The following is an 18,622-nucleotide window of genomic DNA, read 5'->3' as shown; positions in this document are numbered from 1 at the left end:
TCAAGGGTCAGAATATGTGTTTCGATGGGATAGTTCAGTTTTATGTATGTTCACACGTATCTGTGTGTCCATCTGGTTGGTATGCCTCTGTCATTCCAACAGATGGTGCATCACAAACATTTGTAGAAATAAAATGCATTACTATAAATATGGTGTGCCACCTGTTGGAATTACATACAATACATTTTATCACTATATGCATTCCAACATCTATTTCTGTAGATAGTGAGCTGCAAACCATAACACTAAAGTCTCTGCCAATTACTTAAGATTTCAACAGCTAGTATAGATATAGAAACTGCTAAGGGTTGTGTCCATTTGTGTCGTGGGGCGAGAATCTTGATTTTGGTCTTAATCGAAAGTCCATGACATGATGTGCACTGGTGAAGCAAAAACTTTTGGTAGAACTACTTGAGACAGTGAGATGGCAGAAAGGGAAGAACAGCAGTGACAGCTGCTGAGCCTAAAGCACATTGCGGAGACCACTTATAGCAAGAAGAAGAACAGCAGCGCCATCTACTGAGCGTCAAGTATAGGAAACAGAATGCACCAGCGACAAAGACCGAGTACCCGTCGCTGCAGTGTGTGGAATGGGGCGTGGCTAAGCATGGGTTGAGTTAGTTTAACCCCGCCCACCACCCACAGATACCATGCCCCATTCCACCCGCTCGTGGTGCCAGTTGTCAGGCTCCCTCGACTGTAAATGTGAGACGCCCAGTTACACTTTGGGTAAGATTAGGGCTGTGGGAGGGTATCTAAGTCAAATAACGACGACTGTCCAGTGAACCGAATGACACAAACGTGTCATTGTCCTCATCTGTGTGCAGGTCATGTCTTACCAGACCAAAGTGGAGCTCAGCTGGACTGTGAATTAGAGGCGGGGTTCAATGTATAACCCGCCCAAGTTTAGACACGCCCCTTCTCTGCAAGGACAGACAAGTGTCTGCACAAAGTGACCTGTGCTCATGTCCTCACACCAAAGCGATCCTCATGGTCACAAAATACACTGCCACACACTGAACTCGAGTGGCGACATCTGCTGAGGGTCAAGCAGAACACAGGAGGCACTTTAGTGCCAAACAACGGCGAGAGGTGAAACTGAGAACTGAGCCGCTGGCTAATACTAAGGCACAATGATGTGTCGGACGTTCTCCATGATAACACAAGACGAGAACAGCGACAGCGACAGAGAAATGTACACCGACAGATCGTCAAATTCTCACAACCTCTGCTCATGGGCTAACATTGCCTTTCCATCCTTGCATAGTTTTAGTTGAACAGCACGACTTGCGGAGGTTACATTGGTAATGAGACCACCGTCTGATAGTAACCAAAGAATCTGTGGCCAAAATGGAAAAGTTCATCTTGCTTAGTATGAACCGCCCTTTACTGTGAGGACCGGGGGGTCCGCGTGTTTCTTAGTTTTTAACGAATTTGCAAAACTTTTTAAACTCCCGTTTTTGCTTTGTCATTCTGAGGTGTTAAATGTTGTCTGAAGAGGGGGATAAATGAACTGAAATTATTTTAGCACAAGCTGACACATCCCAAAAAGGGCTCCGAGTGCGCTGGCACGGTGGTACAGCAGAGCAGAAGCTTTTCATCTTTACAGATGATCTGCTTCTCCAGGCACATCTATGGACACCAATTTAAAACACAAACTTTTTTTCGGAGAAAGCTTACAGTAATATTGCAGCCACTCCAGACGTTAAACAGTGGGCTTCCTGTTGGTCACAAACACGCACGACTTTAGTGTGAAGAAGTAGAATCTGCGACCGGGAAAAGAGAAGCGTGCTCGGCTTGTTACCATGGCGACACCCGCGCGTTCGGCGGAGGAGACGTCGGCTTAACGAAAAAAAAAAAGAAACAACAGCGCCCTCTGCTGGTAAAATCAGTAAAGGCTTTATTGTGCTCAAATACAGGGCATGTAATGAGAGATAGGAATTATTGCACGCTGCTCCTAATCTGCACCAGCAAAGGTCCACGTGGCTTCATCCCTCCAACGAGCCTTTGGCCGGCTACAGAGCAATCAAGTATTTGTGTATTTAAAAAAAAATGGGGGGAAAAAGGGAGACCTGCCAGCATCCCAGAAGCCGGACCCTCTTCAGGGGAATAGTCGAGGAGGACTACGTGACGACGGCCTCATTTTGCTTTCCAGGAGCCTCGGGGGTCCATAAAGGTGGGACGATAAGAAATCAAAGTGCTAGTCTAGTAAGGCTGGCCAGGCTGTGGAGATTCACTCGTGGCTGACCATTTCACTCAAACCAGCACCTGCGAAAACCTCGCTTTGGAGTTATACATATAGGCATTTTTTTCAATTTTGAAAATATATATATATACATTTTTTTAAAAAAAAGGTAGAACTCTTTGGATTTGTTTTATTCCTCACACAAGTACGACGAGACAGTTTTGTGTAGTCCTGCAAATCTCCAGGTGTCCAGCAGGTGGCACAGTTTTCAGATAATGGGGGCTGACCGGTCATTTGTCACGGTGGGGCGCAGCTTGACGGTGGCAAAGGGATTGCCGCCACTGTGAAGAGAGAGAGAGAGAGAAAAAAGTTAACATTGGCTCTGCCATCATGGACCATGGCAACCCCTGCATGCCTGGGCAGTGCCCACCCAAATCCACATGGATGCTCCGTTTATTGATTTCCTCAGTACTAGGGTGTTGTACTGTGTAAGCCATTATGAATGTTTTGACCAACCTTTTATTGACTAACTAAAAAGATTACAATATGCAAGCTTTCGAGACAACTCAGGCCCCTTCTTCAGGCAAGATTTAATCAATGTACAAGGTGTCATTTTGCTTGGCTTTTCTCTTGATTTCCTCACAAATTTGTCACTTCTGCCACTTTGTAGACTTGCTTAGCGATCTCCCAGACAGCTTTCAGAAAATCTTATTTCTCCGAGTGACAGCAACCCCCCCATACCCCCCCCACCAACGCCAACTATTAGTCCTCTCTTGTACCCGGGAGACCAGGACATTTTGCTCCATAACCACTGGAACTCTGATATGTAAACTCCACACTCCATCTTGTGACCATTAGAATATGCTACTCACACTCAGGAAGCAGAGGTGCCACTGGGATATGAGCATTAAACCAGCAGGCGGCACCGAGACTGGCTTAAACCAGAAGAAGGTGGTACTGGGATACGAGCATTAAATCCACAACTCTCAGGTTCAGCCATTGTGGGACAAAACTATGTATGCAAACATCAAAACTGCAGTTCTCTGCTTCAACCAGTGGGGGTATCGTTGTGATGAAAACATTAAAACTGCAATTCTTGGCCTAAACCTGAAGGAGAGCAGAACTGGAATACAAACATCATAACTACAGTCCTCTGCTTTAGCAACACTGAGCTGCAAATATTAAAGCTGCAGTGCTTTGCCTCTGCCAGTGGGGGTAGCACTGAGCTACAAACATCATTAGTGCACTTCACTGCTTCAGTCCATGAGGGCAGCACTGAGACAGAAACATTAAAACTGCAATACACCACCTCAGCCATTAGGGGTAAAACTGCACTCCTGCCCAGGCTGGTAGAAGGCATGAGTTTGATTTAAACTCAACACCCCATCCAGCGGTTCTCAGAGGGCACCAGCTCAACATCAGACAGTAGGTGGCACCACTGGGCTACTCACTGCCACATGAGATTTTGCACTTGCTAGTTGACACTTCAGTTTCTTTTTAGCAGGTGACACTTAATTGGATTCAAATCCCCACCATCAGTGTTAGAGGACACTTTCCAGTATCAGCCAGTAGGAACCTGAACGTGTACATCTTCAGTCCCACCAACAGCTGGCACAGAGGGGAGCAAAGAAATTGAACCCACCCTCCTCATAGCCACTAGATCACACTGCTGAGCTCTAACCAGCCCTAGGTACTGCTGAGATACAACACTCAAGCCATGTTGGCCAGCGGAAGGCCATGCTGAGAGATGAAACCCCAGACCTGCGCTAATGCAACTCCTGAAACTCAGATGCAGCATTCAGATAAAAATTCTGGATTACTTTTTCTGATAATTAAAAAATACTGCACAGTTCTAGCCAGTAGGAGGCACCACTTGGATATGAACTCAAAATCTGTACCATTCAATTCTAACCAATAGGAGGCAACACTAGAATTAAAACCCCAAAGGCGCAATACTCAGATCCAGCCACTAGGGGCCACCACTGGGATACGAACCTCAAAAACAGCAGTACTCAGTTCAGACCAATGGGAGGCAGCACTGAGACAAGACCCCCAAATATGGCAAGGCTCAACTCCAGCCAGTAGATGACATAAGAGGGACAGGAACTTCAGACATTGCAATTTAGCCCGGTGGTGGGGGCACCACTAGGATTTGAACCCAAAAGCTGCACTACTAAACACCAACCAGTAGGGGCTGCTCTAGGATGTGAACCCAAAACCTACACCATTAAACTCTAAATAACAGAAGGCACAACTGGGATGGACATCCTAAAGTGCAGTACTCCGCTCTGACCACTAGATGCCACAACTGAAGCAGGAACCTCAAAACTGCACTGATCAACTCCAGGCAGCAGGAGGCACCACAGGGATATGAACCTCAAAAAACTGCACTACTCAAATCAAACCACTGGGAGGCAGCACTGGGATAAAAACAGCTAGTATGGCCCACTGCTCCTGAATACAATTTGATGTTCAGTTCTGCAAAAGCACAGACAGCTGTACTCACCCAAGAAAAGGTGGTTTTACGATGCCATTCTGTTCTGCGCCCTAAAAACAAAGAAAAAAAGAAGATTATTAAAAGCAACAAGTGCCAACAAACCTCAAAGTACATTAAATGCGAGTGGATGAGTTGCATTCCCCCAGCATGACAGGGTAAGAAAAATCTTGGTGGCAATTGTAGCTGTAATCAAACACCACCAACCAGCAGGGGGCAGCACAACAGTGAACAAGCTTAAGAAGGAGCCACTGAGTGGGAAGGCAGGACTGTACCCCTGTGACAAACGAGACCCAGAGTGATAAGAGGGCAGCCTAGTGGAGCTCTCATTGGTTGGACGGAGGAATGACGGGAATGCTGGGGAGGGTCCACTGAACCCAACCCTTGAGGGGATTGTCCCATTCATCAAGAATAGGAAGGGGGTCCTAAAATGGACCAAGGGAAAGACCCAAAAACATATGGGTGACCAGTGGAAGATGCATCAAGGGGGGCTGTTAACAGGTTTGACACTCAGAATTTAAACTGAGGAGTGCCATCAAAGGGGCAACAGTGCCTGCTGGGAATGAAAGGTACTCTATCATAGATTGAGGTAGATGTGAAAGGCACTATATAATAAATAAATAGATAGATAGATAGATGTGAAGGTACTATAAAACAGATAAATAGATTTGAAGGTACTATATGATATATCTGCGGTGGGCTGGCATCCTGCCCGGGGTTTGATTCCTGCCTTGCGCCCTGTGTTGGCTGGGATTGACTCCAGCAGACCCCTGTGACCCTATAGCTAGGATATAATGGGTTGGGTAATGGATGGATGGATGGATGGATATATGATAGATAGATAGATAGATGTGAAAGGCAGTGTATGATAAATGAATAGTTATGATTGGCACTATATAATAGATAGGAAAGGCAGTATAAAATAGAGGTATAGGTCAATGAAGAGTGCTATACAAAATTGTATCTGAAATTGCATTGTATATGAAAGGTACTGTTTCATAAATAGACAGTCATGAAAGTGATATATATGAAAGGCACTTTTATCACAAATAGATACAGAATGCACTACATAACAGATAGATATGAAAGACACTATATCTTATATATAAACATTTACATGTGGAAGTGTGTGTGTGTCTGTCTGTCCGGCCCGGAAGTGAGAGGTGGAGTCGGGGTAAGGGCTCAAACTCGCTTAGCCGCTAATAACAAATGATGAGAGCACGTCGGTAAAACGAATCCTCCCAGGATAGAGACGCCCAGAGTTGTTCCTTTCAATCACCTGACATCTTTACATTTCAATTTTTTTTTTGACAATTTCAGGAGTTTCTAGGACCCCAAGCTTTGTATAGCACGGATTTACTCGGCTAGTAGTAGACAGATATGCAAGGCACTATCTGCTGAGAGAGACCCCAACATTATTGACAAGTGCACAACGAGGGACTCAGAAAACCAACTTAAAGTGAGGGGTGCCATCAAGGGGGCAGCAGTGCCTGATGGGAACCCCACCTCGAGGCTTCACGTTCCACCTCTGCAATCAAAGACAGACATCTTCTTTTAAACCTCTCTGCCTTCACCCTGTGCTTCTTGCTATCAATCCCACCCTTATGGTGGGGGGTGGACCTTACTAGTCATTTGCCTGGACGCTGCCCCTGTCGTTTGTGTGCTGTCACTCGGACCACCTACGGATTAAGAGTGCAGAGTACATTCGTTTTAGCCTGTTGAGTTGAGGGGTTTCTTTCTCTGAGTTCACTGGTGCTTAGATGGCAGTGCTCTGGCCTCACACGACGACGGCTCGAGTTCATTTCCAGTAGCACAGAGCTCGGTGCTATCCGAGCATCAACATAAAGTTAAACATCGTGCAACTAAACTCGGGCTGCACTACCAACTCCTCCCTGAAAAACAACATTTAGGTCAGGGGCTGAGGGGCAGAGGCTCGCATGTGAAGCTGCCTACAGACCTTCATTCATTACTACAGACTTTTACGGCAGTACTGCTTCTCAGCCAGCAGGGGGAAGCACCTGAACACAACATAGTGCTACCAGGAACAGCTTTGCCAAAGGGCGACTCACGTCTGCTGAAGTGCACATCAGCTTAAAGGATACTCATAGCTGGCAGTGCCCAAATAAAAAACAGCCAAATGGCAGTGCCAATCAGCTGGTGCCACAATACGTCAATGATATGCTGTTTTCAAAGTATAAAGCAAAAACAAATAAAAAAGGTGCTATATAACAGATAGATATGAAAGACACTATATAAAAGACAGATAGGAAAGGCACTATGAAATAGAGATCATATAAATACATATGAAATGCCGTGTATAACAGGTAGAAATGAAAGGCACTATATAATAGTTAGGAAGGCAGTATAAAATAGAGGTGTATGTAGAGATAAAAGGCTCCTTTTTAAAATACCTGTAGATGGGAGAGGCATTATGAAATAGAGATCATATAAATAGATATGAAATGCCCTGTATCACAGACAGATATGAAAGGCACTATATAATAAACTGATATAGGAAAAGCACCAAATAAGAGATAGATATGAAATGTACAGTATAATAAATATGACAGGCACTACATGATAAATAGATAAATATGAAAGGCACTATATAATTTACCTAAATACATACTAAAGGTACCATATCATATACAGATATATATGAAATGTACTATATAACAGACATATATATATGAATGCACTATATAGTAATAGATATGAAAGGCAATACATGATATATAAATATATTTGAATGGCACTATATAATAAATAGTAACAGTGCTATAAAACAGAGAAATAAATATGAAAGGTACTATGCCACAGACAGATATGAAAGGCACTATATAGCAGATATACATAGACATTAAAGGCCTATATAGTAGACAGATAGTAGATATAAAAGGCACTAGACAGATGGATATGAAAGGCACTATATAAGAGATAAAAATTTTAATAGATACATAGATAGATATGAAAGAAAGCCATCCAGCAGGGGGCAGCACATGAGCAGAACACAAACCTTATTGAGGTTGTCCAGCAATGCCCACTCGCTGGTGGTCTGGCTCTCACTCTCCATGAGGCCCCCAGTTATTAACGCTGCCCGTCCTCACATGGCGCAGGTTTTTTTTACCCAGCATGCTGGCCAGTCGTTAGAAGGGCTTGACTGGTTTGCTAAACTTTACGCTGCCGTCTAATCACATGAGGCCCAAACCAGCCAGCTGTGGGCACTGCCATGCATGGTGCTCTTGGACAATGATAACACTGTCAACTCTACCAAACACTCCATAAATACATGAGTGACAGATGGGTACAGGAAGTACTCAGAACCATCTCTCTTTTTTAAAAATACTATGGATGGCTTCTCCTCATTCTTAAGATACCAAGGGGTATCTCCATTACCTCCATAAAAGGGGGATTTCCATTATCAAACTATACTATGAACGCGTGCTTCTCTCTGGGATGTGACTCTTGCTCTGTGCCTCTTGCCACCTTGACTCTGGCACTGCGTTTCTCACAGCGCTCCAGTTTCTATTCCTTGCTGTAGTCGGCAGGCATTATGTGTCAGCGTCTCACCAGATCCTCACTATTCATCTGAAGAGGTCAGAGTGTCATTCACAGGTAGGACAGCCACGGTGTCTCATTCACCTCAGAGAGTAATTCCATAGTGGCAGCTGCTAGCACCCGCATCTCAGATGTGCGTAATCATTCTCTGTATCAGGGAAGTTTTGCTGCCGAGGCCGCGTGAAAGAGAAACGGAGAGGTTCATAAATAATTCAGGACATGGCTCAGAAAGTAGGTTGTGAGCTTCGACAGAGTTCTGAGTCTCTGCTGTGCAAACTTCCTTTAAGGAGGTAAAATGCAGAATAGTGAGATGTGTCAGGATCAGACTGTTAGCTTTTAAAACCACAAGAGGATGCCTGTTGGGTACATGTGCCTGGGCGCTGACCTACTAGGGCATCTAAGTCTGTTGGTAAGTAAACTGAAGGACATTAATGACTGACAAGATTCCACTCCTGTGCGGTCAAATGCAGAACCGAGGGATACAACAGGATCAGGCTACTGTAATTAAAACCACTGCAGGCTAAGATTTTACAAACTCTGATTCCTGTTGGTCACAGCTACCCTGGCATTGACTGACAGACCCAGATCTCCTAGTAGGTACAAAAGATTCAGGTCATTAATGAATGATGGGATCTGACTCCTTTATGGTAGGTAAAGATGCAGAATATTGGAATTGAACAGGGACAGACTCAAATCTCATGGATCAGGCTTCACACAGATAAAAGTGCATATAATCATAAGATCAGACACGGTCTAATACACAGGCAGAAAAGGGTATTGAAACTTGACAGAATGACAGTGTGGACTGCATATGTTCAAGAGATCGAACGCAATCCGATTCTGAAATTGTACAGTTGCAGGATGCTAAAATATGACAGGATCAGACTCCAAAGAAGTTAGGATTGCAGGGTGTTATCGTGTGACCGGTGTCACGGGCACACAAGATAAATCTGTAGAACAGGGAGATCAGGAGGAATTCCTGTCAGTTTATTAGCTCCTAAACTGCCTATGCATTAGACCATGTCTGATCCTGTGATTATACACAACTTTATCTGTGTGAAGCCTGATCCATGAGATTTGTGTCTGTCCCTGTTCAATTCCAGTATTCTGCAACTTTTACCTACCATAAAGGAGTCAGATCCCATCATTCATTAATAACCTCCAGCTTTTGTACCTACTAGGGGGTCTGAACTGTCAGTCAGTGCAGGGGTAGCTCTGACCAATAGGAATTAGAGTTTGTAAGATCTTAGCCTGCAGTGGTTTTAATTACGGTAGCCTGATCCTGTTGTATCCCTCGGTTCTGCATTTGACCGCACAGGAGTGGAATCCTTTCGGTCATTATTGTCCTGCAGCTTGCTTACCTACTGGCTTAGATGTCCTACTAGGTCAGCGCCCAGGCACCTGCCCCCAACAGGCGTCCTCTTGTGGTTTTGAATGCTAACGGTCTGATCCTGACACATCTCGTTATTCTGCATTCTACCTCCTTTACACGACGACATTTCATTCTGCAAAACTTTAATAATCTAAAATGTATCCGTGTGAGCATTAGATCTTGTGTGATCTTGTATATAGTTTGATTTTTGTGGTGTCTTGACCCTGTGTTGTGGTTTGCCACTCTTGCAGTCTGATTCTGAACGATTCTGGTGCCCTGCATCATGACACTTTAGAAAACAGAACCCTATCTTGATCTTCCGAGTCTACAGACTTATCTTAATGGTCTTTCAGTCTTTCATCTCTTTTCACCTTGAAGTCTGACCCTGTCAGATTTTAGTATCCCGCACATTTACTGTCAAGAAACCTAATCCTGTGAGATTGTAAGCAGCTTTGTCTCTTCCGATCCTGTTGCATTTCACTATCCTGCGAGTGTCCCGTCTAGAAATCAAAGTATCCAAGTTCTCATGATGGTGTGCAGCTTTACTTTTTGTGATCAGGTGGCAAGGTGTAGTATGCTGTGGCTTTAAACTTGAGCAGTCCACTCCATTTCCAGCCCCCCATACCTTTATGTTCTAGAAATGGCCTTCTTTTCTCCTAATTGTAAAGCTTTATCATGTTGGCCTGTGCTCTGGTCAAACTGTAACACACTGCAATATACTGTATATTTTAGCATCCTGGAGCTGCACCACCTCAGAATAAGATTGTATGAGATGTCATGAGCATATGTGGCTTCATCTCTTACAGTCTGGATGGTCATCCTGTTAAATGTTAATAATCAGCAAATGAACTGTCTAGAAGTTAGATCTTGAGTGATCTTGTGGTTCTGTGCAGTTTTATCTTTGTGGTATCTGATCCTGTCATCACTCTAACGGCCTGACCTGGACCAGGAGTGCTGCCCTAAAACACGACAGCTTAGAAATCCGACTCTATCTGGTCTCCGTTGTTCTGCTGCTTTATGTTAATGCTCTTTAATTCAGCCACACTGTAATATTATGCAAATCCTCTTTAAATGAGTCTGATCTTATCATATTTTAAAGTCCTGCAGTTATATCACATTCAAATCAGATTTCCCTCTTCACACTCTGGAGTCTCATTATGTTACATTTTAATTTCAAAGATAGATCTTGTCTGATCTTGTGATGGTATGTAGTTTTACATTTCTGATGGCTGATCCTGTTGAGTTTTACCTTGTTAGGCCTTGACACTTTTGGCGGCTGATCCTGTCCAATTCTAGTTTCCTGCAACATGACATTTTTGCAGTCACAAATGTCTGATCTCCATGTTCTACAACTTTATCTTGTTGGCCAGTGATCTGGTCAAACTGTTACACTTTGCACCACTGCCTTCCATGGAGTCTGATCCTGTCTTATTTTGGTATCCTACAGCCGTACCCTCTCAAAATCACATCGTATGCACCTTTATCTCTTCACACTCCAGAGTCTCATCCTGTCATATTTTAATATTATTAATAAGATCTTGTGTAATCCTGGGGTTGTATGCAGTATACTAAACTGTCACAGGATCAGGCAGAATAGTAAAATGGAACAGGATCTAGAGAGACAAATCTGCATACAATACTTAAATCTCACAGGATGGTAAATTTGTAGGATACTAAAATCTAACAGGGTTAGACTTCAAGAAGGAAGGAGCGACAAGATACTACAATGTGACTGAATTAAAGACCATTAGGATAAAGCTGCTAAACATGGAGGTCGGCCAGGGATTGATTTCTATGTTGTCATGTTGCAGGACACCAAAACTGGACAGGCTCAGACAATGGGAACAAACAGCTGCATACAACTGTGAGAACTGAAACAATTTTATTTCTGGCTGTTACCCCTGCAGGACACTAAAGTATGACTTGATCAGACTACTGTGTCTGTTTACAGTTGTGAACTCTTCACACGCCTGTTTTATTAGATGGTAAGCTTGCAGGACACTAAAATCAGAATAGTAACATGGAACAGGATCTAGAGAGACAGATCTGCATAAAACACTTAGTCTCACAGGATTTGATTTCTAGAAGGTAAACCTGTAGGATTCTAAAATCTAACAGGGTCAGACTCCAAACAATGAAGAGCAACTATACTACAATGTGAATGAATTAAAAGACTGCTGAGATAAATCTTTGGAATGGGAAGATTAGAAGACATCGCGCAGCAGGACACTAAAACTGGACAGGGTCAGAGTGCAAGAGTGTAAGGCCACAACACAGTAACACAGAACAGGGTCGGACACAACAAATATAAAACTGAATACAACCTCAAGATCACATAAGATCCAACTTCTGAAGGGTTAGTTGAAGAATGTTTAATTATGTCAGGGTGACAGTCCATATAACACAACTCACAATCTGAATCTGAGGTGGTACAGCCGCAGGACACTAAAATATGACAGGACCAGCCATTTAAGTAGGGATGCACGGTGTTACAGTGTGACCAGATCACCTTTCCATCAAGATACAACTGTTCAACTGGGAGACAAGATGGCAATTTCTAGAATGTATAGAGGATACTGGAAGTGCAGCAGTCCAGTCTGGTCATATGTAAAGCTGCTGCATATTAAACTGTCACAGGAAAAGAGAAGATAATAAAACATAGCAGGATACGAAGAGACAGACCTGCATATAATTGTAAAATCTCTAGATGGGATATTTGCAGGATACTAAAATCGAACAGGGTCAGACTTCAAGGTGTAAAGTGCCCACCTGATACTGAAATGCGACCGAATTAAAGACCATTAAGGTAAAGCTGTGGAATAAGCAGATCAGCAAGTATCACGCTGCAAGACACTACAAGTGGACAGCGTCAGACTACAAGAGTGGAAAACTGCAGGCCACTAACATCAGACAAGATCAGACTACAGGAGCAAACAGCCGCACACAACTGTGAGACCTCAATTCATTTTATTTCTGGCTGTTAAACCTGCAGGACACTAAAATCCGACAGGGTCAGACTACTCTGGCCGTGCACAGCTATGAAGTCTTGTCACTTCTGTTTTACTAAAGGGTAAACCTGCAGGACACTAAAATATGACATGGTCAGACAGCACAGTGTACAGTTGTCTCTCTTATTTTTTCAGATGGTAAAGGTGCAGGATACTAAAATCTGATGGGATCTGTAGCACTAACTGCAGGATTTTACAATGTGGCCAAATTCTAAACATGGTGAGTACACAGAATTGCATTTCTGGAATTGGGCAAGCTCAGTCTCCCAGAGTTCAAACTCTCAGGCTTTTCAAATGAACCCCCGCCCGCTCTCCACCCAAGTGTCTTTTCTCTACGTTTGTCACTTCATGAATATTTCATAAGTATCCAGCTATTAACAAAAGTCTCAGTTAAGAGGCGTCACGGACGCCTTTGCTTTCACTGACTCGGCAGTGTTAGTTCTGCCTGACGTGAGCCAAAACGAGGAGATGTAAAGCTTCAGTTATTACAAGGTGCCCTCGTCCAGCCAAAGCAGAGAGGGAGATAGAGAGAAAGTCAAACATAAAAATAATGTCACCACCGAGTAAGTGAATAGCAGGAAAGCAAACATCTGTCATCTGAGCTGAATAGCAGGGCCGGCCCCGTGGGCTCTTACCGAGTATGCAGGCGGGGGCGGCACAGCGTTGACCTCAGTGGTTCGGACTGGAGAAGATGATTCTTCGTAGTCTGGAGGTGGCAGAATCATACTGTTACTCTGCTGATTGACCAGGTTGGCCGTGCTGACGCTGCGCACGGGTACAGAGCTTCTGAAATGGACAGGGAAAATTCAGTCAAAGCAAAGAGTCTTTACTTGGTGGGCACACGAAGGCATAGAGACCAACCACTCTGAAGCAGTTGGAGGCACTGGGATGCCATACCTGTTGTCCTCGGCTTGCTCAGTGAAGGGTCTGCAGTAGGAGGACGGAAACCAGCCTCTCCTGAAAGACACAAATGCGTTCATTTCTGAAATGGCATTCCAGATTGTTGAAGATCTTGCAACACCAGGCAGTCGTGGCTTAGCAGCATTTGGAGCAAGGATGGAAAGTGCCTGATGGACTACAATGAGATGGACAGAATATTGCCAGGGGTTGTATGACCACCAATGCCAATAACTTTCCTTTTCAGAATGCTACCCCTGTGACTCAGACCAGGGTCAGTGGCAGAAAATGAATAGATCGAAGGATGGATGGATGGTGTGCCCTGGTCCTTTCAGTCTTTCTATATGCATGTGAATCCTAGACCCTGAAAGCAGAACTGCAGCCAAAAATCCAAGCAGTGGAGATGAGGTGCTACAGAACTGTTTTGGGATTTTCACACTTCAACTGAGGATATCCATTGCATTACAAAGAAAGACCCCTTCACGATAGTAAAGAGGAGGAAGCTACAGTGGTATTGTCATGCCACAAGATCCGAGAACCTCTCTAAGACAATCTTTCAAGGAATGGTCCAAGGCAAAAGGAGGAGAGGCAGACAAAGACAAAAGTGGATGGACAACAGTGTGGTGGTCTCTGAATGTGTGCTGAATCCCCCAGAAGGGCATTAAGTGGGGGCACTAGCATGAATGAGAGAAACACAGAGGTGACCAGCGGATAAAGAATGTAATGCTAGAGGGCAAGCAACTCACCAGCTGCCAGGAATTGGCTGAGTGTCTTCTAACAGCGAGAACGCGAGGCCACAGAGGCGTTGGCTTCAACACCTCCTGGCTGATTAAGGGTCCATGGGTCCAGCAAGCATGTTGACCACCTCATAGTGCAGGCAGCTATGCAGCTGTCCTGGAGAGGTGGCGTGACTTTGTGTGACAGACAGGGGGCGCTACTGGGCCTCAGACTCCAGCCACAGTGTACATACACAGCCAAGGGATCAAATGTAAATTGAATTTAATTAGAATAAAATCTTTCTTCATAAAATTACTCACAAGCTGAGTTCATACATTAAATCTCATCTACTCTCCTCCATGCAAGCCCTGTCCTCCACATCCCCATGCCAACTCACCTGGATGAAGATGAGTGGCTTCTTTTATGCCAGACCCAGGAGTACTTCTGGTGTCACATGATTACACCCTGGAAGCACTTCCGGGTCAGGCTGAATTTCCTTGAAATGTGTGAGTCCACTCCCCACAGCTCCTACTGGTGGCACCCACATACACCAACAGGGCTGTCCATCAGGACTAAAATTCCCAAAGTGCCCCATGGTTGTACAAATGGGAACTCTACCTGATTGATGCTGTCATCTGACATACGGGGGGTCTTCATAGCCCCAACAGACAGTTCTTCCCCATCCTTCTGGTATGTGTTCCCTGCCAGGAAAGGTATCTGCAACTACCCTGGGCAGGGTGCCTGTCCATCCATATCCTTCCCTTATGGCCTCCCGTCTGAATAAGGAACCACCCTTCCTTCTAGTCGGGATGCCAGTCTGTCCACCTTGGCACCCACACTTGTTAACTGAAACCTCAGGATTTTAGGAATCCCAGCTTCTCCGATTCTCATCCACTCAAAAAATTTACAAAGTTGTACACTTTCTCCCTGCCACATGTCCAGCTGATTCACAGGGGTGCAGGCGTCACAAATCACTCAGACACGGTCTTGTAGTTTAGTTAGAGTTACTTTGGTAAACATCAGATGGACCTGCTGCTTCATCAGCTGACTGCTGGGCCATAAAGACTGTCAGAGTGCCATGTGACTCCTCCTCTTGTCTCTGCCCTTTGGTCCTTTAGTTTAACTTTAGGACAAAGTAAAGCACTTGAGGTGTGGACTCTGAGACCACCAGAGCCACGTGACCTCAAGTACTGTGTGTGCCAAACTTTAGCATCAGCCACAAAAAACATATGGCTCTACCAAGTTGTATGCTACGTTTCCCTCAGCCTGATGTGGCCTCTCAAGTTGCTTCCAGAGTTCCCCCATTCACAGAGAGAGGCACACTGCTCTCTGTTTCACATGTAGGTATCATCTATCCAGTCCATCATGGAGCCTACACTGCACAGCACTGTAAACACTAATCATACAGCTTGTGGAGCTGTGCCCACTGTTATCCCTACAAGACATAGTGATGCCCACCATGTCTAGTGGAGTGGCGTTAGCAAAATCACCAGTGCCCCCTCTGCAAGTTTGACTTCTGTTACTCAGAGGGACTTAGAAGTGCCTTTCAATAGCATTAGCAGTAGTGGTGACCCCTGCTATGACGACCTCTGGGTATATTGGGTTTATCAGTGGTGACCCCTATTGTCCTTTGAGATTTCCTCAGAGACAGAACAGTGGTTCCCATTACCCTCGAGGAGTGTCCGTAGGACTTAACCTGGCCACTTCAACCATTCTTACAGATTTTCCACAGAATGCAAGAAGAATGGATCCTGTACATTCTAGGCTAACCCCAGGGACCACTATTACCCTTGAAGATGTCCTACAAGGTTTCAGAAGAACACCTGGATATGTTCCATTGGATGCATGGGTTTTAGCTTCAGTATCTCCTAATACCCATGTAGACTATCTATGGCACTTACTTTTAGTGCCTCTTGTACCACTACATATGCTTCAGTAGAATTACCCTCAGTGCCCCTTCATATGTACACGGATGTATCATGGATATTTTCTTCAGTTCCCACCACTACCCTGTAGATGTTCTATGGCCCCTACCATAAGTACCCAAAAGTACCCCTATAGATGCTCCAAGGGATTTAGCGTCAGTGCCCCCAGTACCCTTGCAGATGTTCTATGGCACCTACCATCAGTGCCCAACAGTACACCTATAGATTGGATTTAGTTTCACTGCCCCCCAGTACGCCAATACATATTCTATGGTACTTCGCTTCATTACTTCCTGGTATTTAGACTCCATGGCCCTCATTCACCTTTTTTCTTCTGAACCAATGACAGTTCTCAGATACCTGTGCATCTACTCAGTTAGTGGTGACCTCGGCATATTTTGCTGATGTTTTACCAGTCTCAGGGCTGTCATTGACCTCCCTTTATCACATCCTGCGATGTTCTACTGGACATTCACACATCCTCTCAGACCCAGCTGTGCCCACTTACCTCTTGGTCTTTTCGTGCTCGCCATACAGCCAACCATCCTTCTCTTCTGGCGTAAGGAGTATGATGATTTCACCATCCTGAAAGCTCAGAAGGGTGTTGTTACTGCCAGCAGTGTGAGGAAAAATGGTCATCACTCTGGGCCTCTTGACCATGTTCAACCCGGTGGCAACGGAAACTGACCTGGGCAGACTGCTATCATCTCTGGGACCTATAAGACAAACAGTGCAAGATGAAGAGCTCACTTTCACTCTTGCTGTTGCCTGACTCAATTTTGCTTTGCCATCAATAACCAGATCAGTTCATGTACTGCACCTGGCAATAAATGAGACTGAAAGATATTTTAGATGTTTATCGAGCCCAGAACTACAGAGCTCCTCACTGTACCACTGGCTTGAACAATAATGCCCGCTCTCACAGGCATCACAAGATGGAGGGGCTTGTCTGGCTCTGACCTCACAGTACAGCTCAAAAGACTGAAAACCACCACCTTTGACAGCTTAGCCTTTCAACATCTACCCCCAGACACACTTACCCTTAGTGGCCTTCTTCTCAGTGGTCGAGCTCACTTTTGGCTGCTCTGTGTGGTTGAACATGTCCACTAGGGGGCTGGGATGTGCCTTCAGTGCTGGAGCAGGGGGCGGGTTTGGAGGTTCTGTGCTCTGTAAGGACACAAAGCTGCTTAGAATTTCCTTAGGTCTCTCGGTGTGAGCCAGCCCCACAGTCTTACTTCAGTATTCCTCTGTAAATATTGACTCGGTCAACATGTTACCAATAAAATGTACCCAGTCTGAGCAAAAAACTTCTCTTTACAGCTAAGGAAGATAATAAACACACAGGATCAAGAATAAAAAAAACAAAACTCAGGCACACCTATTAGGCTTAAAGACAATGATTAGTGCCCTAGGGCATAAATGACAAGCCCAAAATATAATTTGGGTGGCATCTCCAATTGTTCCAGGGTTCCTGACATGGCTTAATGGAGTCTGGCAATATCCTAGATAGACGCTAGAAAGTTCTGTAATGAACACCAATAAGGCATTATTTTATCTGGATGGACACTAAGAAATATTCTTCAGCCAGCTAAAAAATAATTTTGAAGTGGAATAGCAGACTCCAAAAAATCTGTACCAGAAAGCCCATTAATATCTGTGAAAGGATATTTGGGGTTGAAGGTGCACCAAGAAACCATCAAATATTCTGGATGAGCATCAAAAATCCTATCTACTTTCTATAGATCATGAAGAAGCCAATGAAACTTGTAGACTGGCATCAGTTCTGGGATAATTAATACATGGTCTAGCATTATTCTGGGCAGATGCCCATGGAAAGGGAGGAAAGGAGCACTATGAACAGATCATCTGGACTGGTACCAAAATTTCCTGCCAAATTAAGAGGATTCATGAAGAGGCCTATAAATATTCTGAAATGGCACCAAGAAGGGAACAAGCATTCTACATTGGCACCATATGGTCTAACAGTATTCTGGACCAACACCAATTTAACATTATGGAAAGGATGAGAGGAGGGTCAATGAATAATTAGATCTTCTAGACAAGAACTAAAATGTCCATCCAAGTTGTAGGGATTCATGAAGAGGTTCATAAGTTTTCTGAAATGGTACCATGAAATGCACAAGTTCTCTGGATTTGCTCCATGTGGTCTAACAATATTCTGGACAGAGACCAATTTAACATTATGAAAGTGAACAGGGGAGCACCAAGGGATAATCATATCATCTAGACTGGTACAAAAATAATCACACAGATTCTGTAGATTCATCAAGAAGTCCATCCATAAATGGCACCAAAAAGGGCACATGTCTTCTGAGGAGATTACAGAAACATAGCAAAGGTTTAGACAAGAGAGAATCAAGGAAACAGTGCACCTTTTTGAGTGACATGAATGATCCCACCCAGTTTCAGAGGTGGCATCAAGAAATTAAAAATATTATGGGGTGG

General features: G+C 44.3%; 1 protein-coding gene across 1 annotated transcript in view; it reads right to left on the bottom strand.

Moving 5' to 3' along the window:
• Positions 1 to 1,877: 1,877 nt before the first annotated feature.
• The window catches only part of baiap2l1a (BAR/IMD domain containing adaptor protein 2 like 1a), a 75,346-nt gene continuing 58,601 nt past the window's right edge, over positions 1,878 to 18,622 (bottom strand). The window contains exons 9-14 of the mRNA XM_039773930.1: positions 17,197 to 17,323; positions 16,665 to 16,872; positions 13,515 to 13,574; positions 13,253 to 13,403; positions 4,692 to 4,732; positions 1,878 to 2,526 (exon numbers count right to left, since the gene is read on the bottom strand). Of these exons, the coding sequence (XP_039629864.1) occupies positions 2,454 to 2,526; positions 4,692 to 4,732; positions 13,253 to 13,403; positions 13,515 to 13,574; positions 16,665 to 16,872; positions 17,197 to 17,323 (660 nt within the window). The 3' untranslated portion in view covers positions 1,878 to 2,453. The remainder of the gene's footprint in view (positions 2,527 to 4,691; positions 4,733 to 13,252; positions 13,404 to 13,514; positions 13,575 to 16,664; positions 16,873 to 17,196; positions 17,324 to 18,622) is intronic.

This window comes from Polypterus senegalus, chromosome 13 (assembly GCF_016835505.1).
Source record: "Polypterus senegalus isolate Bchr_013 chromosome 13, ASM1683550v1, whole genome shotgun sequence".
NCBI lineage: Eukaryota > Metazoa > Chordata > Cladistia > Polypteriformes > Polypteridae > Polypterus > Polypterus senegalus.
Note: the sequence above shows the minus strand (reverse complement) of the source record. Positions and strands in the feature narration are given on the sequence as shown.